At 39.2% G+C, this 26,499-nt stretch overlaps 1 protein-coding gene across 5 annotated transcripts; it reads right to left on the minus strand.

Annotated features, from left to right (window-relative positions):
* Positions 1–1,240: 1,240 nt before the first annotated feature.
* Positions 1,241–24,654, minus strand: ASMTL (acetylserotonin O-methyltransferase like). 5 transcript variants are annotated; one of them, XM_014263607.2, is made up of 14 exons: positions 24,526–24,654; positions 23,399–23,530; positions 21,634–21,681; positions 20,940–21,004; positions 19,888–19,949; positions 17,850–17,958; positions 13,965–14,391; positions 11,919–12,081; positions 9,987–10,171; positions 8,159–8,288; positions 6,921–7,064; positions 6,327–6,449; positions 3,817–3,907; positions 1,529–1,594 (listed from the first exon to the last, which is right to left on the minus strand). In XM_014263607.2, the coding sequence occupies exons 1-13, from the start codon at positions 24,616–24,618 to the stop codon at positions 3,858–3,860; spliced, it is 1,731 nt and encodes a 576-aa protein (XP_014119082.2). In that variant the 5' UTR covers positions 24,619–24,654; the 3' UTR covers positions 1,529–1,594; positions 3,817–3,857. The 5 variants fall into 5 exon arrangements, with proteins under 5 accessions (XP_005516553.2, XP_014119082.2, XP_014119073.2 ...); XM_088068559.1 differs by lacking the exons at positions 1,529–1,594; positions 3,817–3,907 and adding exons at positions 4,511–4,649; positions 5,689–5,797; XM_005516496.3 differs by lacking the exon at positions 3,817–3,907 and having other exon boundaries at positions 1,241–1,594.
* Positions 24,655–26,499: the final 1,845 nt, after the last annotated feature.

The following is a 26,499-nucleotide window of genomic DNA, read 5'->3' on the forward strand; positions in this document are numbered from 1 at the left end:
GATGCAGTAACTGAGGTACCAGAAACCACTGCTTACACAGTATTTTGTAGGATTTCAAAATGAGAGCATATCTCTCAAGAGGGCATATTGTGAGAAGAAAATGTGCAAGGCATAGCCTTTGTCTCTGCTCTAGTACAAGATATGTCATTATACTTTTTTCTTGCACACTGGAAGATCAAAAGTAAACTGCTCTTTTCAATCATAATACAGATAGACTGAAGTGACTCCTGTGCTCACAGAGGGTTATGCACATAGGGTGTTACAAGAACATATTTTGAACATAATTTATTGAATGCTGGGTACATTCATTCAAGGAGGCACACACAGTGTGTTATTTTTTCCTTTTAAAAAATCTCGTAACTGAATGTTAATACTCTCTTAGCACAATACCTTGTCTGCAAGACTGAGATTTTTTTCACCATAAAATTTTCTATTGATTTAAAAGGAACTTTATATTCTAAGACTCTTAAGTATTGTCAGTGTGAAAAATAAAGATAAAAGGCACATAACTTGTAATGGAAAACTGTTCAGTCTGTAGTTGTCATGTTCTGTTCACCTTGAGAGCTCACCTGCATATGACTGGGGGAAATCCTTTTTTGTCTATCACCATGCTTTTTCTTCTATTTCTGCACTTTTTCTTTTTTGCTCCTTATCTCATATTTCGCTATCCACTTTTTTAAGAGCTCACAAATTAAGTAGGGCTAAAAAGGTGTATGATGATGTTCTTGAAACAAACTTGGTGCCCTAACATTTAATCTCAAATTACAATCACACTTGTGCTTTTATGTAACTGCCTTTTTTCAGAAGCCTCTCTCAAAGCAGAGCAGTCTCTCTTGACTCTCTCAGGAAGCTGCTGCTCCAGTTCTTGTTTCCAATCTTACACCATCACTGTAGCAGTTTCCAGCTGATTTGATTTGAGAGTGTTTATTTATAGTAGAGAGTGTAGCATAAAATGATATTAAAATGGATGGCAATGGAGCATTAAAATGATACCAACATTAACCTGCTGGAACAGGGGCAAAGCAATGTGTACTGGTCTAAAAACTACTATTCTAATTGCACCAAGTATGAAGAAACAGTGATTTCTCAACAGTGTGAATACTGCCATTGGGCCGATTACACCATTTGTGTTCTACACGTGTTGTGCAGCCACAGAATCTCCTGGCATCATTCTACTGAAGTCCAAAATAAATGTAATCAATATTTCCCCCTTTTTAAAAATAACACCATAAAGCTGTCATTTCTTGTTACATTCCTTCTTTTATGGTATTTGGTTCATGGTTTATGGTATTGATGAGAAGTTGAGAATGTATTTGGATAATTACAAAACATCAAACACAAGTATGAGACATCAAGATTACTACTTAATGTGTTTTTTTCTAGGCCTTAACACAGAGAATGACGTCTAACAAATTTCCTGTTACTCTGATTTTGACATTTGTGAATCCATGTTGTTCCAGCAAGGCTTGATACTCAGAGCCACTTCTCTCCTTTCCCTCTGTCTGCACAAGCATGTTCAACGACTGCAGCAGAGCTGTGCTCCTGTTCTTCTTTTCATCATCCAACACCATTTCAGCCAGCAAAATTGCACAGCCTAATTTAAAAAAACAAATGCATGCAACAGCTCTAATACATTATCAGGCAAGAAAATTTCTGCTACCATATAGAAGGGTGCAGACTTCAAGACCTGTGAGATTTCCTGTATCATTTATGGATTTGCTCTGCTAATCCACTCCTCTCACAAACCCCAGGAAATCCCCTTTCACAGTATGAGTGATCACTCACAAGTCAAGTCACATCTCTGTTTTCAGGGGAAAAGGGGATGACTTCTGTAGACTTGGCATGAGGACTATAGAAAACAGTAAGACTAGGAATAGAGTTGCATCTCTTTGGGATATACTGCTGCTTCACATTCATATTGAAATGATGCCAAGCAGAGAGGAGGGGATGGCAAGCATTACAGAAGCAGAGGAGACGTCAATGTTTCTGTTCAACACATTATGTACGTTATTCCTGTACGACTCAAATTCTTTGCGGTGGGACTGATTAAAGGATGAAAGCAGAACTTAAATTATCTGATTTACAGAGTCTTCTTCATATTCAGACATGTGAGGGGAGAAGGAAGCCAAGAGAGGGCTACTAACAAAATCACCACTATATATACTTGCCTTTTGGCCTTACACCAACTCAGATCAAAATAGCAGCATAGTTTATAGTGATTTTATTATTAAGTACAGCATAACATTCATACCTTTTTGAGCTTTAAGACAATCTCCTCAGATCCATTTCAACTTGTACAGCTCAGACACTCAATAATCATCAAAAAGTTTTAAAATGTAACCCCCCTCATTCTTCATAACTGAGGAAAATTTTCCCCAGTTATGCATACAGCTTAGAAAATCTTTTCAGTGTTAGACTATTAAATCCATTCCTTCTACCAGTCAGCAAAAGATATTCAGAGCAACTGAAAAACTCATTTTGTATATTAGTAAGATGAGTTTATAATTCCTCAGGTGACCAGGCTGCATCAAATAATTGTAGAACAGCTGAGCCTGAAACAGACCACAGGAGATCTCTAGTCCAGCCTCCCACTCAGAACAATCAGCTCAGCTTCTTCAGGGCTAGCTTCATACATGGAAGCCTCTAAGGACAGAGATTCCGCAACCTCCCTGGTCCACCTGCTCCAACACTTAGTTATACTGAGAATGCAAAGCTGTGGTGCATGACCACAGACACCATGCCCAAGGGACTAATACTTAGTGTTGTGTCTTAATCACAGAGTAGATGAAGGCTGGGTGGTAACCAAACACATGACACTCAAATTTTACAGTCAGAGACATAGTACTTAGGGGCATAGTTTTAAAGTCTCTGACAGTTACAGGTGTGCCAACTTTAGGATTTGATTGTTTCTGACTTAAGCAGCTTAGAGCAGCTTAAGGAACAGCATTGTGAACATGACTATGAGATGAGACACATCTAATTGCCAGAAGGAGTCTCTTTCAACGTACAAACCTATTAAGCTAAGAGCAAGCTTCATGTCAATGTGTAGAAGAAACATTTTAATTTTTTTACATTTTTGAATATTTGGCTTTATCTATTTTAAATGTCTGTACAGATGAGATCAGTCAAAATTCCATTCATAGAAACCTCCTAAGAATTAAAAAACCCCAATGTGATGAAGTCTGACATTTCCCTGATTTTCTACACCTGAAATGCTCTGTAGGAAGCCTGCTTCTGATGAGTTGAGTTACTGTGGCACTTTTTCTTTACCCATTGGTCAAGGAGCAAAGTAACTCCTGATTAAGTAACATCCGAGCAGATACAACTCTTAACCTTCCTTACTAACTTTCTCTAATTTGCTGAGGTTGGTGATTCAGTATTGGCACAGCCTCTTGCACACTGGTTTACTGGGACTATTGCTGTACAAATGACAGGCAGGAAACTCACATCTGACAGAGAAGAAAGCTAGTCTGAAAGTGTAACTTTAATTTCCAGAGAGGCTTCCACTACACTTTAAGGAGAAAAAAATAAATATAAATGAAGTATCAGGGAAAAAATAAACATTAAGAAAGGTGACATTAGTGACAAATTACTTAAAGAGATTGGATACAGCATGCACTTCTCCAATTAAAGACTGAAGCATGAAGAAACTTTTATTTTTTAGTTTTCACACAAGGTTTTATACATAAATCCTAAAACTCATCTCAATTAATGAGACAGAAAGCATATATGGCCATTCAACCATATTCAGAAAATGCCAGAAGTGACAGTAAGCAATATAAACATCTCTCAGCTACATCCTGTGCAGGTACATACTGTGGCTGGAGGCCAGAGGCTGCTGAAGTTCCTCTGTAATTTTACAGCTCTTGTAGTAACAGGTTTGATGTTTCTTCTGTTTTCACTTTTGCTTTTAGAAAAAGTGTTTAAAAAGACTATATATGAGATGTTTTTGAGTAAAGTCCTACACAGCAGTGAAAAAGAGGAGTAACACTCCCAAATTCAGGCAGATGGTACAATATTAATTTTTAATGTCCGATAAAAATTAGTAGTAACCACTGAATACACTGCAAATGGTGAATTCTCTTTAATTTTAAGGTGCAAGAAAACTAAAATATTAATGTAGCTCAGTACAAGCTTGCAGTTTTAACTTGACATGCTATACATAGCTATGCTGAGTCTAACCTTAATACAGTTGGCAGAAGAACTGGTTATTAAGGTACTTCACACACACTGGTCTGCTCCAGATGCTTTTTAAAACACACAGAATTCACTCTGGCAGAAGCTGCACTCCAACTTGTATCTAAGGCCTGTAACAACTACACTTCAGATAAAGGGCTAAAATGATCCTCAACTGCCAATACAAGCTGGTTGATGATGGGCATATTGCACAAGAGGGTGAAGATTCAGCATCCCAGATTGCTTCTGGGCACACTACAGTGACAGACTCTTCTTGAAGCACAGAACAGCATCTAATAAGTTCCCTGTGATCTTAATTTGTACATCTGTGAATCCGTATTTCTCCAGTAGCTGTTTATATTCTGAGCCGCTTCTCTGCTTGCCTTCAGTCATACTGAGGGACTGTAGCACAGCTATAGAAGGGTGCGTCTTCTGTTCATCAAGCACAGTTTCTGCCACTAGCAAGGCACTTCCTGCATTTCCAAAACAACCAAAAGTGGTTCCGTGTAAGTATTTTTAGCTTCAACTTAAAAGTGTTTTTTTAAGTGACAGTTACAGAGGCCCCCTCAGACTGTTTTTTTTTTCATGGTCTTCAGTGGAAATCAGTGAAAGAAGTTTACTTTCAGTGATCTCTTCCTAGAAACAACCATTTAATTGTTAAAAAAACCTGAGAGTTTAGAGCACTGTCTCCAGAAGTTCAGATCACTTCCTGTCTATGCTCTTAAACTCAGCCTTGCTTTCATTTGAACCAAAAAACTCCTGTATGCATATGTCATAACCCAAACTTTGTATAAGATTAAGACAGTCACCCAAAATTTTCTTTCATAATTTATAATCAGGGTTATAGTTTATGGGATAGGTCTTATTTTGCATTATCTCCTCTGAAACAAACTTCAGACCTCCAGTTGCATTAAGGAATCACATGATCTTACTGGTCAGGCTTTTCTGCTTTTTGTCTTCTTTGATCTTCTTTGATTCTTCTTCTCCTGAATATGAGTCAGCAGTGTGCCCTGGCAGTCCAAGGGACAACTGTGTTCTGGGGTGCATCAAGCACAGGATACTAAATCACTACACAGGTGATTGTTTCACTCTATGCTGGCACAGCCTTGCCTAGAGTACTGTGTGCAGTTTCAGGCATCACAATATTAAAAATATATATATATATTAGGCTATTAGAGACCATCCCAAGGAGGGCCATAAAGATGGTGAAGGGTCTCAAGGGGAAGCCTTATAAGGAGCAGCTGAGGTCACTTGGTTTGTTCAGCCTGGAGGAGAATGAGGGAAGACCTCATTGTGGTTTTCAACATCCTCATGAGGGATAATGGAGGTGCAAGTACTGATCTCTTCACTCTTGTGACCAGTGACAGGACTCAAGGAAATAGCATGAAGCTGGGTCAGGGGAGGTTTAGTTTGGGTATGCAGAAAAGGCTTTCCACCCAGAGGATAGATGGGCACTGAAACAGGCTCCCCAGGGATGTAATCACAGCACCAAACCTGCCAGAGTTCACTGACCATCTGGATGACATTCTCAGTCATAATTAGTTTTAGTTATTCCTTCAAGAAGCAAGTTCAACTTGATGATCCTTATGAGTCACTTCCAACTTGAAATACTCTGATGATTCTATGATTCAAAAGCATTAGAAAGTCAAAGAAGCTGCGTATTTCTCATGGTATGTGTGTGCATAAAGTAGTACTGAACTTCAGCCAATTTGCCATATTCTGGACCCTACTGAAATAGCAAAACAACAGCAAAACAAACTGCTGCTTCTTGATGAACCCAAGGGAACTTTAGTTAGGCTAATTTTATGTATAGAAATAAGTGCATTCTTACTTGATTGATGATACAGGGCTTGGTAAGAAAGACTTTAGCATTACTAAGTCTCTCTTAATAAATGATACTGGGGATGGGATACGATACAGTTGTGAAGCCTGCAACTACAGTAAAAGCTTATTACATATAGTTTTATTTGCAGATTTGTTTCCTTCTTTTTCTTAGTAGGTATTGTCATAATGCAAGCCTAGACATTCAAGCAAAGGCTACTATGATTGAACAAAAGATAACATAAGTTCATACTAGAAAAGCATTAGTCAGTGCTCATTAAAGGCACATTAACATGCGCATTCAAGTTCACAAGATGAAAAAAACATACCTGGTCTGCAAACAGCTGATATCTTGCTTAACAGCACATGTACCTCTTCATCAGACCAGTCATGAAGAACACGTGAAAGGATGTAAAGATCTGCATCTGGAAGACTGTCCTTGAAGAAGTCACCTGTTGGAAAACAGTACATTCCTACAGAAACCACAGAGTACATACTACAAAAACAGGGCGCTTCAGCAGAATACAAAAGTAACAAGAATGAACAGGTACAGGTATGCTGTGATTTGCAGATAAGGAAAGTGCAGTTAAAGAGCAGATCACAAGCAAGAATTCTCTAACCAAAAAATGGAGAGCAAACCTAAAGCAAGGAAGGAGACAAAGTTCTTTGTAGTCACCATGTTGATCTTGTCTAGAAATGAAATACCACAGACAAACACATGCAGCCTCTGCTTCCAGTTAGCCACATTCTCCAAACATTTTTTATCCCAACAGTCTTGAAAAATACAGTATCCCCATTTAGCACAGGTGAACCTACATTGTCTTGTACTAAGATATGTTTGGGGTTCAAGCAGCAGCAAAAGAGCCTATTCTGTGCTCAAGGATAACAGAAATCAGACAAAAGTTCGTGTGCTACACATTTACCTGACACAAATGTCACTGGAGCAGTGTGCTGTCCTGAAGGCTGAAAGTAAGAGGTATTTGCAATGACTTCTGGAAGGTCAAATACCGTGACCTTGAGATTTGGGTATACTTGTACCAATTCATGAGCCAAAGCTCCAGTGCAACCTGTTAAAAGGTTAAAGAAGTTAAATAAAGTATTTTCTCCCATAATTTGCAGACATTTTTAAAGACAAGGCTGTATATACCATTAAAATAGAGACATCCAATCAGAACCAGAGGTAGACAGCTCAACAACTAATGCGAGCAACAGGACTTCCTGGTTGATAGAGCAAGGTTTTAATGCTTGTGGAATGCAGGCATGACTCCTTTCTGACACAGAATTGCAAATGTGACCTTTGATATCAATACCTCAGGGTTTTTTGAGGAGTATCAAAATGTAAATGAAAAGGCAAAGACTTTCTATTTGTTGAAGAACACCTCTAACTGTTTAGCATTTACAAAGCACTGATACATGAAATTTTACAGTCTCCAGCATAGTAAAGATTGTGAAGTTTCGGATTCTCTGCACAAGTGGCAACAGTTGTACCAGTATTGGGTTAATTCCTCTGAGATGCTGTCCATCTCTCCAGGCACTAAATAATGTATTCCTCCTTCAATGGATCTTTCCTTATGTAATAACACTTCCTCTGTGCAGCTCCAAGCATAGGGTGAAAAAACAGTATGCTAAAAAGCAGAGTTTCTTCAGGTATATCATTAGTCTTCAACATTTTGGTGGACATCTTAGATATTAATAACTACAACAATACACAAAACAAATCCACTAGAAAATAATCAAAACTTTTGCTTTAGCAGTGCAGTGTTTCAAGTTTGACACCCCAGCAGTGGTGGTTTACTACTTTAATTACTTTTGAAAATCTTGTATGTGCCTAAGGAGAAAGAGCAACAACACTGCTGAAAATGGCACGCCCAGCCCAATGCTATATATCACCTGAGCCACTATCTTCCTTTCTGTTTTGAATTGTGTAACTGATTGAGACAAACATTCACTTATCTTGAACTATTCATATTCCATTTAGGTAACTCTGCTTTTAATTAGCTGCACCATTCTTTTATCCTGGCATTGCAATATCAAAAAAATAACAATAGGTAACATTACTGAAGTTCTAGTAAAATAATATACATGCCTTAAGCAATAAAATGCAGAACTGAAATCAAACATTTCCCTTTAATTTGCATACAAAGTCAATTACAAGCAATACCTCCTAAATCACAAGCAGATTTAAACTGTGAAAGATCAAACGCTGTAGCCACATCTCTTGCTGTAAGGTGAGCAATGCTGTGCATGGCAGCCATAAAACGTTGCTTTACCTCCTGGCTGTGATAATAGTCCTAAAAAGGGGGAAAAGCAGCACAATTTAAGTTCATTTTCATTAGTTAATTAAAACTATGTACTATCAAGGCAGTAGGTAAATGTGGTGAACATCAGAATTCCCAAAATGAAAAGGTCCATTGAATTGCCACTGACTTATTTGCTCATCCAAAATCCTTTGCTGTAGTGATAAGCAAATTTTTACATCCCCTCAAGAACTCTGATCACACAGACCTCTTGAAAGGACAGATTTAGGAGACTGAAAGAAAAATTCTAGTGCTCCTTCCTGACATCTTCACAAATTGCTTTCATTTCACTCAAACATTTATTCTCCCATTATGGGAAATAATTTAGATAACTGGACCACACCATAAATCAGAAGCATGAAAGATCATTCTAGGTTTTTCTGATTAGGGAAGAAGCAAACATTCAGTAGCAGAACCTCACACCTTTACCTTTTCAAGGACACATACACACAGATCCCTTTACGTTTCCCTTTTATACAGATTTCACGAGATATGGCTGGCTTTGCAACTACCAATGAGGTGGATGCATCTCCAGGCTGTGGTGTGCACAGCTCCATAGGCAGCCCATAGATTCTGCTCAGACATACCATCCTGTACACATATGGAGCCCAGGATCAAACTGGACACAAGCACCCCCCCAAGCAAAGTTGATAACCCAGGTGTTTAATAAAGGATGAGCTCCAGTTTGAATACATTAAACAACTTAATTTGTAAATAAATTTAGGCATCTACTGCAACAGCTGCCCTAAAGCAAAGTATCTTAACTCCCTTTAAACACCCTTTGAATGATTTCCAATGGAGTTTCTGTCCTCCAGTTATTTAAGTACTAACACAAGGCTAGCAGAGCTTTTAAGGCTCCATAAGTCCTTATTTTGTTCCACTGACTATACATGAGGGATGTAGACATGTCCTTCAAGAGACTGCCTTCATCACCACCTTGAAGTTTAATACAAATTAAGGATCTTAGGATGTAGTCTGAACTACAATTTAAGCCAGCGGTGATGTCAAAAACATATTCTTGTGCTCACACTACCAGCTTCCTGCTTACATAGTCATAAATATTTATGCCTCTCGAGCTGCTTCACCAGACGGGTAATTGACAGGTTAGTTACAACTGTAAGTGATTCTCCATCCACCTGGGCTAGCATTGGGAAAGGAATTTCAGATTGAAACAGATGGCTGAAGGATGACAATTTTATCAGTAATAAATTATTAGCTTGAAGCTTATACAAAACTAGAAAACTTCATAAAGGAGATTAGATCCCTTCTCCACTGCACCAACACAAATCAGCTTTGACAACACAGCACAGCCAAAACTGGACACACATCAGTGTCAACTGACTATGGACAGAGTACATGTGTAGTAAGGTACTATCTGGTGTTATAAAAAGGACACAAACGTAAATTAAACAGGCCCAGAGGTTCTTTTCAGAGTGTGTCAATGGGATGGGCAACACTTAATCTGGAAAATTTTTGTCAGCACTCAATTCTCCCAATGTATTTTGTGACTGCTCCTCTACTTCACAGCCTAAAGCTGAAGGAAACAGAAGCCTGGGACTGGTGAGTTGCACAGTATTTCTAACCATTTGTGAGACTGACAAACTTTATTCAGATAGCTCTGTCTCCATTTGCCCCTAGATCAGTTCTGGACTCATCACAGCTGGTTTTGATACTAGTAAGAGTTTATATTACCTTAAACAGATCATCTGCTTTCTTTCCAAAGGCTCGATGATTCTGCCTGCTCCCTTCTTTGACAGTGGACTCCAAATTTGTGAAGAGAGGCCAAAGGTGATCATTAGAATGGATAATGTAGCCATGAAGTGAGTATTTACCATCTGAGGTCAGGTAGGTATTTGCTGAGTCTGTATTACTGTAACCTTATGAGAAGAACACAGTTGTAACAGCTTTGTTTCACTATTTTGCAACTGTTGTTTAAATCTGAAGGCATGCTTCCCTGCCTAAATAACTAGTAAATCCTGATCTTATGATCCATTACTAAAAATTTGCACAAAACCTAATTAATTCTGAAAGTCTTGTCACTCTTAAAGGAGCAAGTATATAGTTTCAAAAAAGAATTTAGATGCTGGATGGAATTTAGATGGATACATGCTGATTTATGTTTTTAATTTTAAACCAGAGTACCTCAGATACCTAATATTCAAGGTACAGTATTAGAAGTCCCTCATTCTTGACTAGATTTTTGTTTAGCTTATGGCTGCTTCTTCCCTGAATTCAAGCTTTCTCCATTTGTCTTTAGGTCTTTTTCATTTGTCATGTACTCTAACAGAGTTAAAAAAATCTCCCTTTCTTTTCTTCACACCTAATCATTTCAAGTCTTACTATGTAAATGATGCCCGTGGAAACTTAGAACTACATAGTGGGGACTGAAGAAGTTAATCCTAATACTGACTCCCTTATTTACATACACCTTCAAGGACTGTTCCAGTTAGAAGCACTAAAACTTAAGCTGTCCACTAAGAGGAACACATTACAGAACTCTCCCTGTTAAAAGCCTGATCCTCAGCTGACAGCGCTGCTGGAGTAGGAAATGGAATTTGACAATCATTTTAGATAGAATGGAAAAGCCTTCTAAGGTTATCAAGTACAACCTTTAACCCAGCACTGTTAAATCCACCACTTAACCAGGTTCCCAAGTACCATATCTACACACCTTTTAAATACCTCCAGGGATGGTGACTCAGCCACTTCCCTGGGCAGCCTGTTACAATGTTTGGAAATCCTTTCAGGGAAGATTTTTTTCCTGATATTCAGCCCTAATCTTCCCCCAGCATACCTTGGGGCTGTTTCCTCTTATCCTGCTGTTTGTTACTTGTAAAAAGAGACCACCTCCCACCTAGCTACATCCTGACATATGGTTGTAGAGAACAATAAGGTCTCTTCTGACTCTCAGGTTTCTTCAGGTTTAACACCTGCCCCCTCAGCTGCTCCTCATCAGACTTGTGCTCCAGACCTTTCCCCAGCTCCATTACCCTTCTCTGGACATGCTGCAGCACCTCAGTGTCTTTCTTGTCATGAGGGGCTCAAAACTGGCCACAGAATTCAAGCTGTGGCCGCACTAGTGCTGAGCACAAGGGCACAGTCACTGCCCTGCTCCTGCTGGCCACACCATTGCTGATACAGGCCAGGATGCCATTGGCCTTCTTGGCCACCTGGGCACACACTGGCTCATGCTCAGCTGCTCTTGAACACCACCAGGTCCTTTCCCTTGGGCAGCTTTCTAGCCACTTTTCCCCCGCCAGCAACCCTAGTGCTGCATGGGGTTATTGTGACTCAAGTGCAGATGACACATCTGAGCTATTACAGTGTTCCCTAGGACTGTCCATGCAGCCTTTTCTTAGAAATTTGGTCAGTATTATGTCCAGAGAGCAAAAACAATCTAAAGTTTTGATAAAGGAGACTTGAATGTGTTCATTACATAAAGCCTTCCCCCACATGAAACAAATCCAGCTACTAATAATGAAAGCAAAAGAGTAACAATCCATTCCCCTCTGCCCCAAATCCAAGTTATCCACAATATCAAGTCAGAACCTGTGACCTTAAAAACATCTTTTCCAGTCCTGCCTGTCTTTCAGTACTTTCTTGCAGGGAGGATAAATTAATCACCTTGTGGTGTTTTCTCCAGTAATCCAAGAGAAGCACATGCATCAAGGAGTCTTTCAGTTCCACATACAGAAGTTCCAACATCACTTGCAATATCCACAGCCTTCATTGGACCTTTATCTTTCAGATGATCAAATATCTTCAGCTTAGAGGCTACAAACAGAGCCTATGCGTAGGTAAGAAATTGTTATCATGCTGTGTTTAAAAGACTACAATCCAAAAACGAAAGAATTATGTAGTTTTCTAAAATTATTCTACACAACTACTATTAAACTACTGCAACACAATTGAACAAACCTCCTAAAAATTGCTCCCTTCCTTCTCAGAGGGTTTCAGTATCTTAGCCAAGTAGCAGAACTTTCAAAAATGGTGTTTGGGAGAGAAGGGAACTCACAGTATTCTAGAATGCAGCCTACAAATTTTGTATGAAACTTCTTTACTGAGATATTTAGCACTTCTCCATCTATATGGCTATTTGACCTTATGGAACATTCTTAACCATATGAACCAATACCAAAAGATCAAATTAAATCTTTAATACCCAAATCTTTAATACCAATAGGCAGCAATATCTTCACCTGCACGAGATTTTATTCTGCTTTATAAAGTTCTTGAAGCAATGTTCAAGAAACAAAATGAAAAAAATCTTCAGAGTTTTTGTGGAAATAAATGCTTTTGTTCTGCAAATGGTGATGTTCTGTCATGATGAGTTCTGTCAGACTGCATTTCATCACTACTGGTAATTTATTTTACAAATATCCATGGTGTGGTGGCAGGGGGGAAATCCCACTAGTTCAACATATGATTCAGTACTTCATACTCTGACTTTACACTGGAGTAGTGGGAAAATAAAGCTCTTCCTTTCATTTCCAGCCTCCATTGTCTTTCACTGCACAAAACTATTCGCATCACATCACTGTAAACAGTATAAGTAATATACATGCTCATGATTCTCCATATTTATTTTCACTTAAATTGAAGAAATGCTAAGCATAATCTCACCCATTCAAATACATCACTCCCTTTGGATACACAAGAAGTTAACTAATGCAGCAACCTCAAAGGCACTTTATTCCAAACCTCTCAGGACAGCTTTGCATGCCTGCAAGCAGCACGCCCACAGAACCACACCACATGATCACATTAGCCTTCCTTCAGAGCTGAGCACAACTCTCCACTGTTTCAGCAAAACTATTGTTCACTGTCTGGTGTGCCTCCCTCCATTCACCTTGAAGCTGCTGGATCTTGAGTTCCAAGTTTGCATTTCACTGCCACTTTGCACTTCTTTCCCACCTCTTCCTAAAACAAGTAACTTGATGTAGACCAGTAATCATCACTGTTCATTACTCCTTCACAATTGTCTTTGCTACACTGGAACTATGTAGAAAATCTAGGAGTACCAAAATGTCCAGCTATGCATTTCTCATCATGCCTGGCTAATACACAGAGCATGTGACCTTGTTTGTGAGCTGTTATGAGTATGCCTCCATCAGATACAGCATGGATATCAGTTAAACACATCCAGAACATGAAACATGTTATTAAAAAATAATATTGTGAAGGGGCAATGAAAAATTAATATCTTCCACAGAATTCTAATGCAAAGCATTAAAGGCTACAAAGGAAATAAAATATACACAATTCATGTCACAGTGTTAAGTCAGGTGCGTTAACCACATTAAATGCTTTCTTTGAAGAGTATATAATTCCAGCTTGGTTGTGCTCTTTTGATCAGTAAAAAAGGAAAAATTCTGCAACCTCTTTTCCCTCTCAACTCAAGAGACAAAACTATCCAATAGGTAACTTGAAATTTCATAGAACACAAAGACAAACAAGACAATACAAAAAGACAAACACAGCAATGTTTGCACTGCACCAGAAGTTTTGGCTATCTTAAGATTCTCCAAGACATCAATGGTCCTTTTTTACTAATTATTAACACATTCCTTCCCCAGCTGAAGTATTTCACAATCCCTGGTACATACTGGAGTCCAGTGAAACAAATATATCAGACAATAATGTAATGAGTAGTTTTATTTTTTCCCTTACCTTTGAAGCTCTAAAACCATCCATCAGCTCTAGAATTTTGGATGGAAGTTTTGATGCACTCTGTAACACTCCATTCTGATTTTCCAAAGGCACTGTAAAACCTGTCCTGACAGCAGAACTGTTTTCAGAAGTGTGAACAGCTCCCGAGGAATGCATCCCACTGCTGTCCAACTTACTAGCAACTTTGTGCTCTGTGAAATTTGAAGATTCACATTCTCCATCACTTAGGTTCTCAAAAGTGTCCACAGAAGGGATAGAGTCATACTTTTTATGTTGTATATTATGTTTAGAGGGCGGATAATACAATTCTGCCAGCTTTTTGCAGAAGTGATTCAGAGGAAATCCCACCACATTCAAGAAGTCTCCATGGACATACTCAACTAACATTCCACCAAGGGCTTGGATACCATATCCACCAGCTTTGTCCCTGGGGAAGAGAATGCAGAAACAACATAAATCTAATTAAGGTTTAGAGTAGAGGTATCACAGAACACTAATAATCCACCAGTACTGCAGAGCTGGAATAAAGACTAATGTATCTAAGCTAGAGGCAGATTAAATATACTAGGTCGGCTCAACACTTCAATTTATAAATCACAAGATAAATATAAGGATCAGTACTTCTACTAAGGGTGAGTAGCCAAAGGTCTTGATGGTTCAGACATTGCAAGTGCAACAGTCACCTAAGAAGCAGGTGACTGCAGTCAGAGTGTATTGTCATAGGTTACCAAATCGTGGCTACCAAAAATGTAACAGTGTCACCAAGACCAACACTGGGTCACCAGATGCATCTGACCCTCACCCAATTCCACAAGAGGCTGAAAAGCCTTTAGGAATGTTAGGTCCCAAAAGAGCTCAACAAAGATGATCTTTTAGAACTCAAAAAGATTATAGAATTCATCTTGCAGATCTCAGTCACAGGAATACCTAAAATTAGGAATGGGAAGAAAGGGCTTTCTTGGGAAAGAGCAACCTATTCAAACAAGATCCACTACTCTATTTAGCCCTATCCATCCATCTCTTGTGCAACCATCTGAGATAGAACAGAGTTGTGGTTCACAACATGGTGCTCTTGGATATCATGATAATACTGGTAATTTTGGCACAGGAATGTAAAAGCACAGAAACTAACCTTGGAAATCTAATTTGTCTTTAGGCATAATTATGCAAATGCCACAGAGTGGAATGGAAATATATACAAGCCAGGTAAGCTGCAGTACACCCAGCAATTTTACTGTTCTCATACAAGGAACAGGGCAGTTAAAAGTGTGTTTCCTACATAACAGCAAAATCTGAAAGCCTGCATCAGCAAGCTTAGAAACCAAAGGTCAGTCAGTCTTGAATCTATTAACTTAAGGTAGCATGGAATTAAGCAAACTTCTTGAGAAAGAAGGTTACTACACAAAAAATTTTTGCTAATTTTTAATCTTAGATTTGATCAGAAACAACTCTTTATTTTTAGTACTTACCTCTGGATTCCCTTTCTAATAGCATGCTAAAACAGAGGAATCTGTATAACAGCAAGTAGGATTTTCTGAATTGCTATAAACTGTGAAATAGGAATTTTCCTTTAATCTTGTATTGTAAGCACTACCTTATAACTTTGCCATTGTTTAAATTATTTCTTCCTTTATAACATTCTTATGACTTACATCAACTAAATTAGGAATATTATAACGATTAAAATGTCTTCTCATTTTTAAACGAGGCTGCAGTCATTTTGGTGAATGTTTACAGGGAGGCAAAAAACATTATAACCATCAAAAGAAGTGGTATCATACTCCCAAGCAAGAACATTAACAGAACTGGCCACATATTTATTTTTCTACAACACTTTGTTCTGGGATTGGATACTGAAAAGAACATTTACATTCTACATTTTATTACTTCAGAGGAAAGTTTGTGGAGCTCTAGGCTCTGCCATCACCTCCTTCCCAGACTGTAGTAGAGCCCTTGGGTTTCACTGCCATCAGAGGAGAGCTACTGAAACCACATAGGATTTTCAGGCTAGAAGTTGTAAGCAGAGACAGAGAAAGGGAAGGATTACAAAATAAAAATCTGGGTCAAAGAAGCTTGAAGAAACTAAGTCTACTCATTATACAAGCCCAAAACAGTTAGGATTACTGTGGTACCTTGAAACAGCAATTTCCCCTCCTTCCTTTCCCATGTCAGTTATGTACCTGTAGTACTAGTCTCTGTCATCAGTGATTGACTTAAATGCTATATGCCAATTTTCTTGGAGAAAAAGAACTCAATCTAATCCTCAACAGCACTAGTAAATTTTTCTTTTATTTTTTCATGTGATCATTAAGTATTGCATTATTTCAAAAAATTATTTTTCCGTGTAAAATATTTTAAAACAATAAGGAATAGTCACTTTTTGTTTAGAAAAACCTGTATGCCTAGCAGTGTGTAACGTGTACGTGGACATGGAGAAGGGAACAAAAAAAACCAAAAAAAAGTGCTGTGAGATACTTCTCACTGTTTTGCAAAATTTATAGGACACTGTGCTTAGTAGTACCTTTGCAAAGTCAGAATAAATGCTCCCTATCATTGGGATTATATAAACAAAGATCAATTGGCATCTGCCTCAGAAAGTAATGAAATACATTCTCTGAACATTTGGTCCATGAGAAACCCTTGATGTCATACACCCTTTTTAGCAGAATGAACAGAACCCAGCACTGCTCAAAAGCCCTTTTGCTGCAGCAAAGTGCTGCTAAAGCATATTTACTTCCAGAGAAAATATTCATAATATTCCAAATAATTTTCAACCTCACATTCTTCCTAAAAATCCATGGTCATTTCTACTCCAAACTGCAACCTTATGGCCCACTAAATCTAAACATCATACTAATTAGCATAGTAAACATCACCTTCCAAAAAAATTACATAGGAATTTATTGCAAGCTGTAGTCTTGACAAAACATTCTCTCCACATCCAATTTAACATCAGTCTATTCAATAAGCTGTGAACCTTACACGTTCACAAAGCAAGCCTCACACATAAGCATTGAACTATATCCAAAGTCTATGCTGGTTTCTCTTTCCCCAGTAAAACATGGATTTATTGTTTTATGGCACAAATGAGTTTAAAAACCACCACAATTTATATTCTTACATGGTCAGAATTGAACCTACAGGGACAAAAGTTCACATGAGATCACCTGATATGCAGTCCATAGTGCTAACTGTGCCTTCAGGAGACTTCAGCTAACACAAAAAAAAGACAAATTCCTTTCCCTTGTTGACTCCAAAGAAGTACTTTTTTTTTTTAATCACTGTTGGCTGCTATATTGTCTCTGTAAATGTTGCCTATATGGCTCAGTAACAATATTATCAGTGTAGGAGAAATGCATAAGCTGAAGGACAATTTTTGCACAGCAACACACACAAACTGTGTTTTCACTTTTCACAAGAATAAGTGAAAATTAAACAGGTGTTCTTCACATCAGAGCAGTGATTTTCATAAACTAAATACACTGAGTTTTAGCTTTCTTCCCATACAGTTCCATGATTCCCTGATTATCCAACACTAACTCTTCTCACCAGTTTGTAATGAACTATGCATTGTCTCAGGCATTGAAGATCCCTGAACGCCTCTGCTAACAAAGATTAATTGTATATTGCACAAGTGCTTGCTCTAATCCAGAGTATTTCAGGTCTTCACTTTTCAAATTCATTAGAATTCTAAAAAGGTAGCTCACTTTCACTGGAGAAATGACAGCTTTACACAAGAATAAAAGAATAGTGACCCATACTATCATTTACCATGTACACAGAGCAAAATTTCACAGAATACATGACAATGTTTTACACTTGCTTAATAATGTACCCTAAGGCCCATTGTCAAGTGTTGTGTGGTAGCATCAGGGTCTTACTTACATTGGCTCCCCACTATGAATGTACTCCCATAAGAGCTCTTCAGACAGCTCAGAAAATTTTACTTTAGTCTCTTCATAGAAATCGGTGATTTCCATCTCTAGCTGATTGTCTACAGAAAGAAAATGCCTTATTAAAAACAGGAATTGTAGTTTAGAGAGCACAACATCTAGGTTGTATTTCTTAATCATCTTAAAGTTTTGCTTGAGAAAAATTAAATATATTGCACAGATGTATGTGCAATGACTAATAATGTTCTTTCGGGACACTGGACTCAACTTTCCCAAAACAGTTAGAGTTTGCATTTTCAACCTCTGCAGTCCTGTCGCAGGGCTAACAGACTTACCTTCCTGTATGGAATATATTCTTAAATTAACAATGCTTACACAAAGCTATTTATGGATGCTGGCACACACATCCAGCACTGAGAACAGAGAAGGCTACAACCACCCTTCCAACTTTATGACTGTTGTCAAAGAACTCTTAACAACATATCAGAGTTCAACATGTAGCTGTCATAAAAGTGGTTACTTGCAGCTGCACTTGCACTTCAGACTTGGGTATCCAGCAGTCCCATCAAAAACCATGGCTGTCATCTTCCTATCATCTCTCAAGAGATGACAAGATTATTTCAGACTTCAGTAGCTGGAAGTGGCTGAGGGAAGGTGCAATAAAGTACTGCACACCTGGGTATGGACCCTGCTGCATGTGGTAACTGCGAGCCTGCTGTCACTGCAGAGAGAGGCTTTTCCAAAACATGTCCAAAAGGTAACAGCCTTGCACAAACGATTGTGCACATTACAGATTATTAGCTCCTCTCTACTCTTTTCTAGAAACACTAAGGCCAGCATCTCCTGTTATGATAGTTTTGGTAGCAGTGGAAATGCTTGAGGAGGAGTAAGAAATATCTACAGTACAGACAGATCAAAGGAAGAATGCTAACCAACTTCTAATGGTCATAGTGTGAAACCTAAATGAAATAAGAATATTGGTACATATGAAGATAGAGTACCATGGTTTTCAGTATTGCTAAAAAATTCTAGTCAGCTCAAAATAAAAACTCATCTTTAACAAGTTAAAAAACAGACTGTAATTACAAACTGTAAATAAAAATGTATTCTACAAAACTGTTCTATCAATTGTATCAATTGTATCAAATGTATTGGGGAATCTGCAGACTAAAGGTATATTTTCATTCATCTGAGTGCGATGCAGTTCAAATTTGCAAGCTTCAAATGAGATGTGCTGTTATAGCATCACTACTACAGTTTGGCACACTTAATTTTCTTCCTAGAATAAACAGTTAAAGGTATTATTTACTGCTGCTCACAGGAACCTCTTGGTAACATGTTTTATTTCTTTTGCAACAGCTCTCCCTCTACTGTACTAGAATATGAGCAGTACTGCATCACTAACTTTAATTCTGTTTTACAAGAGTTAAGAGCAACCATTCCAGAAAAGATTAAAAACTGTTAATTTGTGTACAGAAAGATTATGTCCAGCAAAATGTCTGTGAAAGCTCTACTAAAAGACTATTGGTACAATTATCAGACAATGTCTTTCAAATACTCCACAAATTATATTTATGGTACAGTTTCCATAAAAACCACTCCCTTTCTCTATAAATTATGTGATAAAGAACATTGGTGTATTGCTCTCTACAGCTTCTTAATAGTCTTAGGCATTAAGCTTCAACTGGTATGAGCACAACACAAAATGAAGTTAATATGGATCACATTCAGCTCAGCCTCAGTCTGCAGTACCTTAATTTAGAATATTCCACAACTTTCAATTAGTCTCACAGCTTTCAGAGACAGTATTTCTAAACTCCATTGTGTCTTGTCACTTTCCTTCCTGTGTGACAACTGAATATAGGAAGAATATTGGCTTTTGTGGTGAGATTTTAATTTGTATTTTGATAAGGTAGTTCTTGAGTAGAAAACCAATTCAGACTGTATATGAAACATTTCCATCCTGTTTACAAGCTATCATGAGCGTAATTTTTAATACAAATATTGATTTGTAATAAAATGATGCATACCTTTACTGCGGCAGTGTATAATAGCCACCCCTGTGAAAACACTGTGCTCTTTCCCATTCAACCTGTCAGGGAAAAAATGTCCTTTAAGCAACAGTCTTATGAAATGTTCTACATGATTATACTGCTACAGCAGGAGAGGTAGACCATTATATTAATATATTACTCAATGCATCCTAAACAAATAAATTTTATTTCAGTATCAGTGAAAAGCCATTGGCAAAACAAACAAAAAAATAACAACATAAAAAACACAATCAAAAGCTGCAGTCATTTCAAGTCTCCAAAATACCACTTGTGTAAGAGTAGTCCATGGTATCAGCTCATTCACTGTACATCAGAAAAGTGACTATTCCAAATGCATTAGAAAAGGCCAGTTGGAACAAACACTGCTGTTACAGCCATCTTCACTGAAAGCTGGCAATAAATAGCTAGGTGATGCAACTCAGACTAAACATGTGATAGGGAACTAGAGCGTATGTTCGCATTTCATCCAGACTGGCCCCCAGAGATCCCATGGCAAGCCAGAGAGCAGAGCAAGAGCCCAGATTCCCTTACCTCTGGCTCTCTCCTATAGTGGCTCCAGAGTGCCACACTGTGGCAAATTAGTTCTGAGGTCTTTATTATCTGCTGTGTAGGCAATAGATGTGTAATAGCAAGGGATGGTGAATCTTTAAAGAGACTATTTAAGGAATAGTCTTATAAAGATTAGCCAGGATATTTTTGGATGTGATCTGAAGCATCTCACATGCTCTGTCCCCCAAAAGACTCCACACTGAATTGTAAGATGAAACAGTGTGTGAAAATTTTCATTTGACACCTTGGATATATGCAAAGGCGTATCATCTTGTCTGCCTGTTTTCCTGGAGTTCTAAAAAGCTACATATTAAGCACATTTCATATCCCTAATGAAGAGGCTGACCTACTGAACTTAACAACAAACAAAACAAAACCCTAAAAAATTTGCATGTATCCCTTCCGTGGAACCCTTTTGAAAATCTAAGGGATGGAGAAACTGCATCTTCAAATTTCGTATCTTACTTAAAACCACGGACCTTGATAGCATCCTGTAGGCATCTTGCTTATCAACTGGTTTCTCCAGGATCTGCTCATCCACAGACTAAAACAGAAAGACAGAGTGAATGTGCTGCTTTTTCTCACTTTTCAGAAATTGAGGTCAGAAATTACGTTTAAATCATGATTTCAGCCGGGTTTCAAATTTGTGTCTATTGAATAGAGCAAGAAGCACAGATACTTTAGTAGAACAGGTAATTTAGTGTCAAGCATTTAAGTGCCACATTCTACCCTCCAATGGCTGCACCTCTCAAACAAAAGGATAATTCAACTTTTTCTGTCCTTAATAGCTAACTGTCTCTGTGAGGATGTCAGGTATAAAGCGACCTCCAACTACAAGGCACAATACTGAACAGTTCACATGATCTGGACTTCTTGACGAGTCACCTGAGAACAGAATTTCCATTACATATTAGAGGATCCAAGGCAATATTTATGGCAGTATTAGTGTCCCCAAAGCCAGTAGCAAGGCTTCTAGCTCTCAGGATTTCAAAAATTACCTTGTTGGGAAAAAAAACCAGCCTAAAAGCCATATCAACAAAACCTAAAAAGATGTATCATAACGCAGATATAAACACACACTGAAGGCAGCTTTCGAACTTACACCTAAAGATACAAGTATTTTCTACACTTGTCGTAAATTAAATTAATGCTAAATCACTAAAAGCTTCTTACCACAATAGTGTCTGCTCCTATGACAATATCAGGTGTTCTCATATGCTTCTGCAAAAGCATAAGAAAGAAGGCATTTATCAGAAGATGCAAAGAGAACAAAATGTTTTAAGACTTAACGTAAGAAAACAGCAGTTTATTGATTTAGAAGTAGGGCTCTACACTGACCTGAAAACAAGACACTGTTTCTCCTTTTGCACTGTTTGCAAAACACTAAACATTTATATCACCATAGAAGTGAGGTTTGAGCACACCATTTTCAAGCCACAAATTTGCCTAAATATGTTACTGATGAATAAATGCATCCAAAAATTAAAGTGAATTCTCAAAAGTCAATCTTCAAGGTGGCAAACAATTCCTTTAAAGGAGGTGCCTAGTGTTTGCAAGCCAGAGAATACAGCCCCCTAGAACCATTTTTCTAAGTAAAATTTTAATGAAAAATAAACCCTGTTTTTTTAGCTATACTTAAGTGTTTTTCTCTCAAAAGGGAATTGTTTATTTTTTTAAATATCAGAGGTAGTGATAAACCTTGTAAACCTTTCTTGACTTTAAGCTAAGATTGTCCTTGTCCTTATAGCTAAGATTTGATTCACCTGCATACTATAAGGTGTTACTTATCACAACATGATATGAGACCTGTCTGTGTGACCATTATAATAAAACATTTATAGGGAAGCAATTCTTCTAGAAAAAGACTTGATGTGCTCTAAACTGCTTAACAATATCTAGAATTCGTTCTACTAATTCCTGGATGAAGAAGCATTTTGAAATACACTGAATTAGCATTATCACCAGCACAGTGTTTTGCAATGAAAGCCCAAAGTAAGTAAATTAGTGAAGATGAGTTTAAAATCCACTCTCCTCTGTTGTACCATTGTCTGGAAAGTAGTTTACAGAATCCTGGGTAACGATTTACATTGGATATCATGCAATATTTGCTTTGAAGAACGGTGACATCTGGCTGCACTGTTCACTTAAAGTGTTCAATATTCCTTTCCTCTTGCTAGAATAGGATCAACAAACACCTCTCTTTCAGAGCTACATTATTAAAAAATTATTATGGTCCATTTTGTGACATTTGATCACTTTGACTTTAAAATAGGTTCTAGTAGCAAAGAGCCTTATGTGTTCAAACATTGATCACAGCCAAGGGCGTAAGTCAAACACCACTGATAGTATAAGTTGCATCACTGGCTTTGATAAAATTTAGGATACAAAATGGATGCCTTATCTAACAGAACTTGAAACCATGTCAACTTCTCCCTTCTTAAAATTAAATAGACAAATTCTGCTTTTAAACATTCTGGGCAAAGAAAGAGTAATTTTTCTGCTTTCCTCCAGTACCTCCATACTCATAATTTCTGAGCTACTCTTGTCACTTCTTCAGCAAAAGCTACAGCAAAGCACTGGAATCACAGCAGTGTTTTTCCCACGGAGTCTGTCTCCACAATCAACAAATATGTGGAATGAGGTCAGCCATACCCCTGACTATTCAAAGAAACTAAGGAATATATATCCTGCAGAAGAGTAGGTATGATGCTGGCAAAAGATGCAGGCTGTTTCAGTTTGTGGAGAGACTGAACTGCAGGCATGAGACTTTTGATTAAGTAATTTCAAGACACCATCTTTCACAAATGACAGGAAAACATCCATTAGCCCTCAGTGGAGAAAAATGACTCAGGGATCACTTAACCAGTGCAAGCAAATTAAGTCACAGTAATATGCACCACCTAAAGACAAAAAGGTCACTGCTGTAATAGTAACTTACTACATGCATTCTGTTTGCTACTTCAAGAGCTTTCTGTTTTGCTGTTTCCACAGCATATTGATAAGGGGCTGTAAAAGATGACTTCTCTAGTGTCTCCTTAAACCAGGATGGAACCACCTCAAACCGCAGGCCCTGTAACATAGGAAAGTGATGCAGTCAATCTGACCTCGTAATTAAACATTGCTCCCAAGGCATATCAAGCAAGTAGCAAATTTGACATCTGCTTTTTACACTTTAACGTATCTCCCAGCCACCACACACAGGAAAAAAACCCTCCAAATGTTTCTCAGTGTTTAGTGCATACATATCTTTTGCAAGCAAAATAAAACAATCAGAACTTTGAAACTGGTGTGTATATTTGATTTCACACTTATTTATTATAACCTAATTATGTTAGTAGTTTCATTATTGTTTTCGTATAAAAACTCACAGTATGAGCTTACACACTTCATAACTAGAGGATTATATTACTGGATTTTTTTTTAATTGAATCCATCCATAGCACTTTACTCAAGCAACAGCAATGCACATTCTTATGGGAGCTTTATTGCACTTTATATGTCCTTATACACATGATAAACAGAAAACAAAACAGAGAGTTTCTGACTGGTTTCATAAAAAAAATGCCCAACTATTCTTCCAACTTTTTGCCCCTGGGTTACACTCAATACATTTACTACACCCAGCAGGCAAGCTGTTTCTAGTAACTTAGTGCATGACTGAACCTCAGTGCTTCTCCACACATCCTCATTTTTAAGTTATTTCTTCCATTTATGTTCAATTTATCGGTTGAATTAATAAGAACGGTAATACTAAGTAACCTAAGTTGGATAGGTAATAATACCCAAGGGCTATTCTAAATCCACCCGCAGCCCGACCAGCGAGGCCGACACGTTCCTCCGCAGGGGCTGAGCGCTCTGAATGGCAGGTTACAGCCTCCTTGGCTCTGCACTAGTGCGTTTCAGAAAGGAGACATCTCCTTTATTGCCCCGCTCCCCTCCCGCTGGTCTCACTGGAGCGGGCGGGCCGGGAGGCGCTGGGCCCCGCAGGCCCGGGCCGGCGCTTGCGGCCGCCGCTGCCCGCAGCCACCGGCCCGTGCGAGGCGAGCGGCCGCCGGCCGCACTCACCACGTTGGTGAGGATCTCCTGCCGGCGCGGCGAGGCGCTGGCCAGCACCACCCGCTTGCTGACCAGCTTCCCCAGCACCGGGTCCAACACCATGGCGGCGGCCGCCGGCCCTCAGCCTCCGCTCCGCGCTGCTCGGGGGCGGGGCGGCGGAGGCGGCGGCTTTATGTGGCGGCGGGGCCGCGGGGCGGAGCCGGGCCGGGGAACCTCGGGGCCGTAGCCTGGCAGCACGGAGAGGCCGTGTGTGGGGAAAGGGGCTCGGCAGCTGGCCCGCCGTGACGGGGAGGGCTGCAGCTGTGCCGGCCGTCCCCTGCGCTGACGGCTGAATTGAAACGCAGAATCAGACTGGAAAAGACCTCTGAGACCGAGTCAAATTTACGGCTGAACACCACCATGTCAATAGACCATGGCACTAAGTGCCAGCTTTTCTGTAAACACCTGTTTACAGGTGACTCCACCACCTCCCTGGGCATTCAATTTCCGTATCAAATCACACTGTCTGTGAAGAAATTCTTCCCCATGTCACCTTCTCTGGCACAGCTTGAAGCCATTTCCTCTTGTCCTGTCGCTGGTTGCCTGGAAGAAGAGGCCAACCTGCCCGGCTGCAGCTGCCTTTCTGGGAGTTCTAGAGTGGCAAGGTCACCCCTGAGCCTTCTTTTTTCCAGGCTTAACAACCCCAGGTCCCTAAGTTGCCCCTCTTAGGATTGTGCTCCGTACCCTTCAGCAGCTCCATTGCCCTTACCTGGATCCACACCAACACCTCAATGTCCTTCCTGTATGGAGTGGCACAGAGCTGGACACAGAACTGAGGGCATGGCCTCACCAGTGCCGTGTACAGGACGCACATCATGCTTAATGTCCTATCCCTTCTTCTTCACTAATGCTGGCATGAAGCATTTGGAAAAGAGGTGTTACCACTTTTTCTTAGCTCAGAAGGAACTCCAACATAAGAAGGACATGAAAGTGTTGGAGCAAGTCCAGAGGAGGCCATGAAGTTGATCAGAGGGCTGGAGCACATCTGCTATGAAGATGGGCTGGGAAAGTTGGGGCTATTCTGCCTGGAGAAGAGAAGGTTTCATAGCGACCTCATAACAACCTTTCAGTACCTGAAGGGCAAAAACAGGGAAGTCAGAGAAGGACTTTTCACAAGGGCATGTAGTGATAGGACGAGAAGTAAGGGGTACAAATTGAAGGAGGGGAAATTTAGGTTAGATATTCAGAAGAATCTTTGTGGACCCTTCTGGCCCATACCATTCTATGGTTCTGTGACTATTGTCATCATCACTTGTTACATTTTCAACAAACTTTAAATATCCCCTATTTGGCCTTCTAAGTGAAAAAGTAGAAAAAGAACATAAAAACGCAGATTACTTTCAAATAGTGTGATGATGCATGCTTTCTCAGTTGGCTTGGAAGAAAGTGAAATGCATCCTTCATCATTAAAAATATATCCAGTCATTAAAGCAGCAGTTTGCATTGCATATTCAAATCTTTTGACACCTATCTCATGGACCACGTGTCTCATTGGTGGAACCAGGCTCTTCTCGGTAGTGCTAAGCAATAGACAAGAGACAACAGGCAGAAACTGATATTCAGAAATTTTCACCCAAGTCTGGAGAAGAAATTTAGTGTGTGATTGACCAATCACTGGAACAGAGAGATTGTCTCCCACACTAGAGATATTCAAGAACCATCTGGACACAATCCAGTGCAATGTGCTCTAGAATGGCCTTGCCTGAGCAAGGAATTTGGACCAGATGATCCCTTCCAACCTTTCCCATTGTGTGATTTCATGGTTTGTGTTAGAGGTTGCCAAATCTGACAGCCCAGTGGAGGTGAGACTGCCACAGTCCCATGCCCCACGTGCCCCTAGCAGGGTCAGTGTGTATTCCATTGCCAGCAGGCAGACATGCACACACTGTATAGCATGTGTACTTGGAGACATGGAAAACCACATGCAGCAACACGGACAGGGAC

The sequence above is a fragment of the Pseudopodoces humilis genome, chromosome 2, assembly GCF_049639895.1.
Source record: "Pseudopodoces humilis isolate 2021_Gansu_Grassland_sample_001 chromosome 2, ASM4963989v1, whole genome shotgun sequence".
In the NCBI taxonomy this organism is placed as follows: domain Eukaryota; kingdom Metazoa; phylum Chordata; class Aves; order Passeriformes; family Paridae; genus Pseudopodoces; species Pseudopodoces humilis.

Excerpts from the sequence above, each read along its gene's own strand:
- ASMTL (XM_014263586.2), bottom strand. The coding sequence starts at position 24,618 with ATGGTGTTGGACCCGGTGCTGGGGAAGCTGGTCAGCAAGCGGGTGGTG. Across the intron at positions 14,392-17,849 it reads ATTCATAGTGGGGAGCCAAT|GGACAAAGCTGGTGGATATG; the intron begins GTAAGTAAGACC and ends TCTCTTCCCCAG. Across the intron at positions 8,289-9,986 it reads AAGCAGATGATCTGTTTAAG|GACTATTATCACAGCCAGGA; the intron begins GTAATATAAACT and ends CCCCCTTTTTAG.